The sequence below is a fragment of the Chionomys nivalis genome, chromosome 13 (assembly GCF_950005125.1).
Source record: "Chionomys nivalis chromosome 13, mChiNiv1.1, whole genome shotgun sequence".
Lineage (NCBI taxonomy): Eukaryota > Metazoa > Chordata > Mammalia > Rodentia > Cricetidae > Chionomys > Chionomys nivalis.
Window position 1 is genome coordinate 10,208,578 of NC_080098.1, and position 12,102 is coordinate 10,220,679.

At 38.1% G+C, this 12,102-nt stretch overlaps 1 protein-coding gene across 1 annotated transcript in view; it reads right to left on the minus strand.

Moving 5' to 3' along the window:
* The window catches only part of Gpr158 (G protein-coupled receptor 158), a 372,055-nt gene that overhangs the window by 162,195 nt on the left and 197,758 nt on the right, over positions 1–12,102 (minus strand). The window contains exon 4 of the mRNA XM_057787800.1: positions 11,376–11,599. Within this exon, the coding sequence (XP_057643783.1) occupies positions 11,376–11,599 (224 nt within the window). The remainder of the gene's footprint in view (positions 1–11,375; positions 11,600–12,102) is intronic.

Here is a 12,102-nt window from a genome sequence, read left to right on the forward strand (position 1 = left end):
GACAATAAGCACAAGAGCTTCACAGAATTTCCTATCTCTTCATCTTTCTGTCTTACCCTCAGCAGAATGACTTTTAAAGGTAGACTCACGTTGCTGGCCTGGTGCTTGCTATGTAGACCAAACTAGCCTTGCTCTCAGAGCTTCCTGCCTCTTCCTTCGTCTGCGAGTGCTGGGATCAAAGGCCTCCAGCATCATACCCAGCCATCTCTCAGGAGAACTTTAGTGCAACTTCGTCCTTGCTGCCTCCAGCTGCTCTCACGGTCCCTGTGTGTGTGGACTTTCCCTTTCCTTCTTCAGCAGTGCTTAAACATATCTGAATCATCTCCTCAGGGCTCTCCATTCTAGCCAAGTAAGTGGCCATATGCCAGATTCCAGAGAGAATTTCTTCCACTTCATGTCTCCACCACAACGTTCTGTTTCTGCCTCATGAGTCTCACCACCTCTGCAGCCACAGATAAAGCTCAGACCTTCCCCTGCTGAGGGACACCCTACACTCAGAACTGCTGAGGGACACCCTACACTCAGAACTGCTGAAGAACACCCTACACTCAGAACTGCTCTCTTCTGCTGCATCCCTCCCTGTTCTGCATTGTTCCGCCATTTCCCTGCATTTTTCACATGCTAAACTACCTTTTAAAAAATGATAAATATGTTGTTATCTTTAAAAGAAATGAAAATCTCCTCTCAGGCTCTCTTCCCTCCAGCCAAGTGATCACACATCTGCTTACCTCAGCAGACGTGGGGCTTTTTGAAAGAACGCTTTCTGTCTCCACCTTTGCCTTCCTGTCTCCAACTCACCTCTCACCCAAGGGCAATTAGGCTTCTGTTTATACAACTGCTTGACAATTGCCTGGAAACTTTATCAATAACTCCTCAAATAATCATCTGTGATGATCAGGGATCAATAATCATCAAATTTAGCATTTGTATTTCCATCTGGAATTTGCTGCAAAGGTGAAAGGGTGTGGTCTAATTTTTAGGTTTAAATAGATAAAGTGTTTTTACTGATAAAGTTAAAAACTATCCAAAATCCCATAAGATTTTTGTATTCAGTTCAGTCAGTGTCCATAAAGGGCATAAGAAACACTGAAAATATTCTACTTGTTTTTAAGATTAAGACTAGAACAGTGTGAGGCGGGAACAACCACCAACTATCCCAGGCTTTGGGCTCCCTGAACTCTCCACCTTTGTTTATTGCTCCCCTCCCCTTTCCAGTCTTAATCTCTCTTCAGCGATGCCTTGTCCCCATCAAAGTCTTCCACTTGACTCGCAGCTTTCAGTCTTCCACCTCCCTTCCTCTTTCTTTTCTTCTGTCCACTCCAAAGGCTGTTTCAGATGTCTTCTTAATCTAAATTACCTCCCTGAATTCTCAGTTATCCACATTTTGAAGTATTACTGTCTACTCGCACTATATCTTTTGTGAAAATAGAGATTTTAGACAATTTGAGCACACGCACTCTCTGCTTCCTCAACAATTAGTTAAACATTCAACTCTAAGGTCTCCAGTGAGCTCTGCACTGCCAGATCATTTCTCCCTCAGATACTGTGGCTCAGTAGTGTCGCCACTGTTGGCTGTCATCTCCTGGATTCTGGAATAGGACAGCCAGCTAACTTTCCTCTCGTCTCTTTGGCTGCTCCTCAAATGTTCAAATGGTTCTCACATTCTTTTTTTTTTTTTTTGGTTTTTCGAGATAGGGTTTCTCTGTGGCTTTGGAGCCTGTCCTGGAACTAGCTCTTGTAGACCAGGCTGGTCTCGAACTCACAGAGATCCGCCTACCTCTGCCTCCCAAGTGCTGGGATTAAAGGCGTGCGCCACCACCGCCCGGCCTGGTTCTCACATTCTGCTTCACCCCAAACTATGAGGACCCCAGCCCTGTGAGTCCTTCTTTCCTCCTCTCTACCCCTATAAACATATCATCCTGTCTTCTTGATCTCAGTGCCTTTGTGCTCATGACTCCTGATTTGTGGTCCAATCTCCAGACGCCCTACTCAGCTTCCAGCTTGCATTGCTAACTACTTACCCACCTGACTGCTCTGCTTTGATTTCTGATAAGTAGATTAGGTCAGATCTGAAATTCAAATTTAAGTGGGAATACTGTATTTTTGTTTGCAGAGCTTGTCAAATCTAGATCAGTTGAGCATATCTAAAATGGGACTTCTGAATTTTTCCTCTGTGAGCTTTCTTCCTGTATTCCTCATTTTCTTAATTTTAGTGGGGAGTACTTTGTCTAATTCTGCAAGCTATAAACCTAGTGGGATCACACTTAACTTTTCTTTCTCCTTATCAAATTCTTCAGCAACTTCTGAGAACCCTTGATCCAAATTCATCTCAAATATATCGACTCTCTCCCATTCACAATGTCACTGAGATTTTTATTCAGAATATCCAACAAACTTCACATTCCTCCCATTTTACACTCGCCCCCCCCCATAGTCTACCGCATAGCAACGAGAGAAGCTAGTTTAATAATCAGCAATGAAGAACCATCAATAAATGGGATCTCTGTAAAGAGAATCATTTGTCCTCCTGCCTCAAACCCTTCATTTGCTTTGAACTGCACATCAGGTAAAACAGGCTGTTCATGGTGACCCTGTCCTCCCAACCATCTGCTTGCGCTCACCTTCTCCTCTCCTCTTCTCTGCAGATCAGAGGACGCTCCAGGCTTCTTTGTGCTTTCTCGGCTTCAAATGTGCATCTTTCTCTTCATGGACCATTCATCTCACATCATATCCACCTATTTTCCCTCTTTTTCCTCTGTGTTTCAACTGCTGTCATCCTGGGACCTTAATGCTTTCTCAGGAAATGTGAGTACGTCCCTGACTTGTAAGCCTGTTTCTGTACTGCCTGCTCAACAATTTATCCCAGCTGCCTTTATGATAAAGTCCAACTTGCTGCACTAGATTTTTCTGGGTTCATGATGAAATCTTTTACATTCTTAATATATACTCGCTTTCAAGTATCCTCCAGGTGGACTGTCTCACCTAACCCCTTTTGGTCTGACCACAGAAATCCATTTTCAAAGCTCTTTACCCAGCCAGTGTAGACTTAACCATTTGTATTTTTATGCTGCAACACATCCTGAACATACCCTTGTTAACATTTTCTGAGTACTTTCTCTTGGCCATTAATTATAAGTGTTGATCTTCCATGTAGCCACAGAAAGTTAAACTTATTGTTATTTCTATATTTTTATGGAAGAAATTGAGTTTTGTTTTGTTTTGCTTTTTTAGAAAAAAAAATGTGGTAAATTAAAGAGATATTGTATGACAAGCTGGAAACCTGCTCAGCAGTGAAGAGCACTTACTGCTCTTACACAGGACCTGAGTTCAGGTCCCAGAATCCACACTCGCAGCTCACAACTGCCCATAGCTCCAGCTTTAGTGGGCCTGATGCCCTCTTCTGGATTCTTCAGGCGACCTCACTCATACGCACGCCCTCTCAATCAGATACACATGCATACACATAATTTAAAAAAACCTCTTAAAAGTAGTTATTATTTAAAAGGCCAGGCAAAACAGCTAGAGTTTATGAGTTGAATCATTTTTTTCTAATGCCTTGCCAAAACTTCAGTAAATTTACAGTATATTCACACACACACAGACACCATATATGTTGGTGCATATGTTATATATTTCTGTATGTTCCTTTATCTATTTGATTGTGAATGTCTTATGAGCAAGCCAGTATCCAAACCATTTATGTAAACTTATCTGGATATTCATGAATGCATAACTAATTTTAATTTTTGAATATGCATATGCATTGCTTTATAATTCTACAGTCTTTTATTTACAAAATGTTTGATAAGCCTTAAAAATGAAGACGCCCCCAGGAATTTGTAAATAATACAAGTGATTTATCTCTCACAATATATTTCAACTAAAGCAGCTCGGTCTATTAGTGCATTAAATTTTAAAAAAGTATTTTTAGCACACTTAATAAGAAACTGGCTTTATAAATAAACATTAGTAAGTAAAAATATCTCAAGAGAACTGATAATGGAGACTTGGTAATCACTAAGAATTTTATATATCTCTTAAGGCAGATAAAAATAAGTTATAATCACTTTACTTGCTCTTCATAATTTATCATTAGTATTGCAGCCACCAGATGGAGTACGAGGTTATTTAAATATTTTTAAAGAAGCACACAAAGAAAGAGGTCCTTCTGGATAAGCTATTTTGCTCTGCTGTTTTCACAATGTTTACCTTACCACCACTGTGACACACACATGCACAAATGCACAAGCCATTTCACCCTTTTTTCTCCTAGGTTGAAGCACACAGCATGCAGCATCAATGAGCTGAGCCAAGCACTGTGGCTCTCTTAAGGGAAGACTTGATTTGTTTAGCTCGTTAGTATGTACATAGCAGGAAGTGGACATAAACTTACACAGGACATGCCAGCTTTGCTGGGACAGAATGGAAGGAGCAAAGGGAATTTATGTACTCAGACTGCTATAATGTGACCAGGGCTAGATGGCAAGGGCTGGATGTGTTTTTTTTTTTTAATTTAAATAAAATTTCTTTGTAAACCTATGTGTCACCACATACATGTTGGTGGAGTAATAAACAGGGTAGGCCCTAAGTCAAACAGGTGAGAACAAATCCAAGCTTATCCAAACTTGAACCAGATTTTTGGTTGTTCACACTTAAATTGAGGACAATTTAAATTGAAGACCTCACTTAAACTGACTGAGAATTCCATGACTCCAGGTCAATCGCTATCAAATTACATCACTTCATTCTGTCACATCCTCATTTGGTCTTCTGAGTTGCATTTGTTGCCATCCCCACCCAAACTCCTTAAAGATCTTACTTGCCCTGTTTTTACCACATTCCAGACATGGGTAATCCTAAACGCTCAGTAGATGTTCAGAGGGTTGGTGAATGGAAATAAGGAAAGGGATGGGACTGTGACAGAAGAGACACTAGGCTGTGCTAAAGCATGGTGTCTAGGAAGCAGACGGCCAGCAATGACTGTCAGTGTGGGGCGGCGGTGATGTGATACTGCAGTAGAACTATTTCGCCCATAGTTAGTCTTTTAGACAGAGTAAATACACTGGTGTGTGTGTGCGTGCGTGTGTGTGTGCTCACATGTGTGCATGCATGTGTATAAATGTGAACATATTTGGAAATCTTTGCACATATATATGATTTTTAGGGCAGATATCTAGTAGTTCAGTGAAAAGGCTATGACGTTTTAAGCTACATCAAATTTAAGCCAAATATTCTACAATTTTACAACTATTACCAGTGATGGAAATCCTAGCTCCTAATGCCGTCACCAGCTCAGCACTGTGTTCATAAAACATGCAATTCTTTCAGTATTAATTTTATAACTATTCTTCAGAATAAGGATGCATTTTTGTATTTTATATTTATATATCCTTTACATTTTCCAGTGTGTGTGTTTTTTTTTTCTCTTTTCTCTTTTTCTCTTGAACCGGAAAGCAGTTTGGTTTGGATTATTTGAGGGAATGTTTTTAGATTAAGGTTACTAATTCTTTATTGTTATATATGTTTCAAACAATTTTTCTAACTTCTTTTTTTAACTGTTTGTATGTTGTGCATACTTAAATAACCTGGCCAGAAGTAAGCACAGGAAAAAGAAGAAAACAACCTTTGCAGGAAAGATTGGTTACAAACACTGCCATATGAACCTCTGCATTTAAGCTATGGGGCTAAGCTCTATGCAGACCTGATAAAACAGTACTTGTTGATTAAAATACATCATGTTACACATTGTGAGCAGGGGTGGAAGCCATGGTTTCTGAGGACAGTGATGGACAGTGGTGACAGTCATCCTAGAATATGAAGGTATTTCATGCCACCAAAGTGCTTAGGGTGATTAGAATGATAAAATTTCAGACATTTTACAGCAACAAAAAGGGCTCTCTATTTCATAAACAGGCAATAAAACATCAAAAATCAGTTACCATGTTATATTAAAACACTTCAATTTCCAAACCGAAAAGTGGCATCTTTATCAATTCCCATGTCAATTAATTTGTAAGTTAAGAAATTACTTTTATAGGAAGGGGGAAAATATCAACCACAATAATTCACTGTTTAAAATTGCCAATTGCTTTCTCTGGTGTACTCAAATCCGAGTGTGCTGAGATCAGCAGAGTAAGTGTAAGACACCCTCCTTTCTGTGCATCGTCTTCCTCTGTCATTCCCCCTCACAAGCAAATCCTACGCACACTTGACATTGCTAAGCTGGAACCAGCCATACTCCCTGTGTGGAATATCTAATAGGAAAATATGTTGCTTGTCACAATGTTTGGTAAAAATGAAGAAATAATTCAATAATATTTAAAATTAAGATCCTTTTAAAAACTGTTATAATATTGCCATTGCTTTAGAGGAATTCACCAGTTTTAAAATCATTCATGTTTTATTGGCCTGTTGAATCTTTAGGCAAAGACATTACACAAATGTGTGCATTGTTTCCCAAGTGTTTCTGAGGGGTAAGAGCTCATTAACTGGTTAGCATCCTAGCCTGTAAGCCTCACGCAGGAACAGACTGGAATCTCAGTTATGCCAGTTAAAAGAATAAGATGCCAGAGTAGTTGCTGGTCCCTGATTGTTAGTTACTCGCTACAGAACTGTAGAGGCTTTTTTTTTTTAATTTGGTCTAGGTTAACCTTGTTCAAATGACTGTGCTCAGAACCAGACTGAAGCCCTGTGTAGTCTAGTCTCAGAACCATCTTAGCTCTCTTACTCTGAATACTTGCTGCTTCTGTTGAGAGCAGAACTGTTACCACTTCAGTGATTTTACCTGTGCTGGGTTTGATACAGCTAACATTCTCCTATATTTTGACATGTCAGTGTGGTTATTTCTGTTAATTCACAACAGTGATCCACTTTAAATAAAAGAGACTGACGTTCCAAGATGTTCTATGTCTGGTGGCCCTAAAGAAAGTATTGCAAATACACACTACCAGCAATTAAGACATGTCATATCCTGAATTTGGGTGTAAACTATAGAATTTGAGTGACAACAGATGTAGCAGGGAACAAACTGAGGTGTCTCTGTGACCAAGCATCCCTATCCCTCCCTCACTGTAGCTGCTATAGATAAAACAGTATGTTTCTCTTAAGGTGTATGTCTCTTGGTAGACCCCTCAGCACTCATTATTGTTATGGTTTGAATATGAAGTGCCCACCCCCCATAGGCTGACAGACCCAGTACTCAGCTCAAGGACTCCTCAAAGGCTGTGAGTCCTATAGAAGAGGGGGTGACTGGGGCAGGCCTGTGAAGGTTATGCTGATCTTAGTTCTGCTGTATCTCTGTTTCCTGGTCTGCCACCACGTGACCACACATCACCTATGATAGTCTGTACCATCTGAACTGTGAACCAAAGCTAGACCTACTCTCCCCTAAAATGTTCTGTCAGGGGTTTCATCAGGTCAGGAAAAGTTTAGCACAAAGCAAGCGTTGAAGGGCGTGTGTTAGAGCACCGTGACACACTCCTAAAGCTTGTTTGTCTGAGCTAGGCTCCAACACTCACACTTCAGCACAATCAAGGCAAAGGAGTAGAAAGGGCTACAGAGAGCATTGTTCTGCTCCATGACTCCATGGAAAGATAAAGACACTCTTCACATTTGATAACCTCCTTATATAATGATCCACAGAAGAAATTTCATCTAAAGCTTGAGTTTCTCTTCATTGGTTCATATTTTGAGGTACACTGAATCCTTTTCATTCTGTTAGTGCTGCTGCCAGAAAATTCCAGTTGTCTCTGACTTTTTAACAATCCATTGAAGTCATGATCCTGACCTCAGGAATCCAAGTTCTATCTTAACCTTACCACTTACTTTCATTAATATTTGAATCTAATTTTAATTTGGTTATATTTTATTCATTTGTTGAAAGTGCGTATGCCATTGGCTGGAACCCAATAAAGTACAAATATATAAATTTTCTAAACCAGCTGTACTAACTTGTGCTACTAACAAACTCTTGGGGTTTGGGACTTATTACATATGACATGATTCTAGCTCTGAAAAAAAAGTTTTGATTTCCAAATGAAAACTAGGAATGTATCAAACATTTTTATTTATGTGTTATGAATTTTTACATTGCTTCTATAATAAGACTATAACAGCATGAGTCCAGTTTTTAAGTATTCTCAATGACATAACAATTGATAGCCAAGAGAGATCTCCATAGTTCTCATTTTGAAGGAAAATTAAACCTTCCTAGAAAAGATACTGCAATAAATAGGTAAATAACTCTTAGCTTAATTGTACATCTAATAACTTTCCATAGACAAAAACCAAGAAGTAGATGTATGGTGATGGTTTTGGAGTCAATTCGCACATGAATGAACATGCAACTCAGGTGTGTGCTTCAAAACCAGGACTGAACCTTCCAGCTCCTTAGTCTCTTCAACTCTTTAAATGTATATGTGGACCCACAGGTGAGAAACACATATTAATTGCTATTCTTGCAAAGACCTTTTAAATAGAATAACAAGAGACCAGCATTAATTAAGACTAATTCTACATGAACTGATGAACTGTCTCATCATTGGTTTTGGAGGTGGATTATATATAAATGCTTTTAAAATTCTGGAATCTTCTGAAAGAAGACCTAATCTCATAAATGGTCACCCCTTATTCTTTTCTTCTGGTAGCCTTTGGTAGCCACTAATCTTCTTCTGGGATCAATGAATTTGCTAATTCTGAGCATTTTTGATGAATGGAATCATACAACATATTGCCTTTTACAGTTTCTACTTAGCCTCTTCAAGTTCATTCATATTACTCCATGTATTAATACATAATCCTTTTCATTGATGAATAGTTCTATTATATGGAAATACCACATCTTAATTATTCATTTGCATTAATTGATGGGTATCTGGGTGGCGTTCACCATTTAGTTGTTGTGGATGACACTTTCATGAACATTTATTTGCATTCTGTATAGATGTGTATTAGGAATACAATACTTGAGCCATATTGTATAATATTTTAAATTTTGCAGGTATTATTAAGATACATCCCAATCTGGGCACATTTTTGAATCTGCAGTAGAAACAAATTGGAGATTTTCGATTTGTTTACATTCTCATCATTGGTTAATAGAATTTTAAAAAATATTTTAGCTACATTTGTTGGAGTTATGCACTTGATTTACTAATAGCAGATACTATTGATCATCTTTATATGTGTTCATTAGCTTGTCATACTCCTTTTTAAGAACTGTCTATCCAGATATTTTCTCTATATTTTTTATTTTTATTGTTAATATATGAGAATTACTCATATATTTTGGGCACTGCTCTCTCAAGAGAGAGAGATCTTACAACTGTTTCTCTTCTATTGGGTGTCTTTTGACTCTCTCAATAGTGTATTTTGAGTGTCTAAAGACTCAATTTTCATGAAGTACAATTTATCATTTTATTTTTCTATTATTTGTGGGTTTTATGCCATATCTTTAAAAAGTTGAGTAACTCAAAGCCATGAAGATATGCACCTATGTTTCCATCTAAGAAAAGACTCCTTGTTATGACTCTTCCATTTAGGTTGTTGTTACACTTTGGATCAATATTTGGGATTGGATGTATTGTATTAGTCCCATATCAGATAGGAGGAAACTAGTCAAAGAGATGCCGAGATGGGATTTAATTCTAAATGACATGGCTGACAATTGTCATGTTACATTTATATTAAACTGGATTTTTTCTCTTTTGTCTAAATAGATAATATTGGTAAAAGGGTATTTTTTCTTTTAATTATCAGGAATAGAAAACACAGTTAGAAATACTAAATAAAGTGTTAGTGTTGCCCCATAGTTTTCCTTACTATGTAAAGAAATGTTGCCAAGATACACACAAAATGTTTAAATAATAATTACAAAGTCCACATGCTATATATTTGGACTTTCTATATGGAAATGTATTATTACTTTTATAGTTAATCCAGTTTGGTAAGAGAAATCACTAGAGGAAATATCACCAAATGTTTCCTTTCTTTAATATGCAAGATCTATTTTCCTTGGTTTGATTAACTTAGGACGATTTGTTTTGTGTCTCATTCTAGGAAAACTGATTTCAAAAGGTAGCCAACTTCCAAGTAGATAACAGCCAAGAAATTTCATCAAGATTTTATGTAAAGAACTGTATTCTCATGGCTGCCCTGTAAAAAAAGGTTCTGGTCAGCTGCTGCCCATCTCCTGCCAAGGTCTATGCAGATCTGAAAGGTTGGTAACTGGGAAGTAACATTAATACAGACTGAGACATGGGCCCAGACAGAACGACCTATAGCAAACCTCTCAGTACCCAATGGTGCATTCTGCCCACATTTATCACAGGCTTACTTAGCACAGCCATCATTAATGATTAAAATCAATTAAAATTTATAAAGGACTGTGGTATCCACTGTGTAATGAATTTATTACATCAGAGAGATTTCAGAGCAGTTTATTAAATAGACCTCCCAATTCTGGTACTGCTACTGACTTGCTCTTTTAAGATGTTATCTGGGAACATATTAGCCCACTATTTTATCTACATAAAATCAACATAGTTTTTTTTTTCCAAGAGAAAGATGAGTACTAGTAAAATGGAAGCAAAGTGCATGTTTGCATTTTCTAGCTGCCTGAAATCTTGATTTAAATTGTGTTGCCTACTATTAAAATAACTAATAACATCAGCATAATGGTTAACTAGTGGCTTTGCAGCAGAAATTATCCAAAAAGACTTCTTTTCTTTATAAATTTCTAGTAGGTACACATATTTTCAAAAATTTCTCTAATCTACAACAATGAGTAATTGTGTCAAGATAAAGCAGTCATTTGAACCCAAGAATGGTGGAAAGACATTGTTTTTTTCCTGTGTCACAAAGAACTTAGTGCAAATCAACAGAATCAAACATTCTAATCCAACACCCGCTTCATGTAACTGATTTCTGACCACTGGAGAAAGCTCCCAACTTTGCCCTAGGTGTATTAACATTTCTATCATCCCTGGACAGTAAATATTACTAAGAGAAATAAAACAAAACAAAAACACAACAGGACTTTCTATATATGAAAAATAAACAACACACTGGATGGAGGTAGCAGAAGGTCATCTGGTGACCAAAGAGATTACTTTAAGAAGAGCCCTTAGGGCAGTGGAGCATCAGAGTCCCGGCCTAAATAGAAAGCATCTTTTCTATGAGGAAATACTAGCACAGCATATTCTTTTCTTGGGAGGCAAATGGATACGGTTTTAATATTCTCACCCAATCACATTATAGCAAAACAAAATGCCTGCTTACTAGAATAGTAGCAGGGATTAGGAAATTCGGTTTCCTTAGAGAGAGAAGCAATTACTGTTAGTATAAAGAAGGGCCATGACCAGGATACCTGGGTTTACCTTTGCTTTGCGAAAGTGGTAGACCACCAGCATGCTGACGAAGTCCAACAGCATACACAGGGCTTGGAAGGAGATGATAGCAAGTCGTAGGTACTTATCCTCCTGGACAAAGCACGGGCGGTCGTCAGCACAGAAGGGGCAGCCTTCTCTGCAGGGCAGGCAGACATACGCTTCTTCCGGCCCATCTTTTGTGCTTCCTGAAAAATGGTGGTCTGGACCCCTTCCTGAAAGTTCCAAATAAAACCACAATGTCATTTGTATTACCAAGTTAGAAGAGAGCTAGCCCCTCTTCACTCTTTTTTCTACTGATGATAGACCTTTCCTCAAATCCTCGGCTAAGAGCTAGAGATACTTTGCTTTTGGATTCAAAGTTCTTGATTCCTTTGATTTTTAAACTTATCATTCAGAGTAATGGAGGAAAATTGCAAAAATGGAAACAAAATGCCTCAGGTTCAGGATACAGTCTGCTAAATCTTTGGTTTCATCATCTTCTCCTCGTGGGTGATGAGACTCCTTAACGCATGGCTCATGGTCCAGACACACTTGTTAAAGAAACAACAAGAAGACTTGGGAAGTGGGTGTGTTTAATGTACCAAGTAAATCTATTTGTCATTTTAGGAATTTCTTGACCTAGATGACACAGAGTCCAAAATGAGACTATCATCATTGCTTAATTCTCTAGGGATTTCATCTCCCAACCTCATTCAGTCTAAATTACAGAAAATGG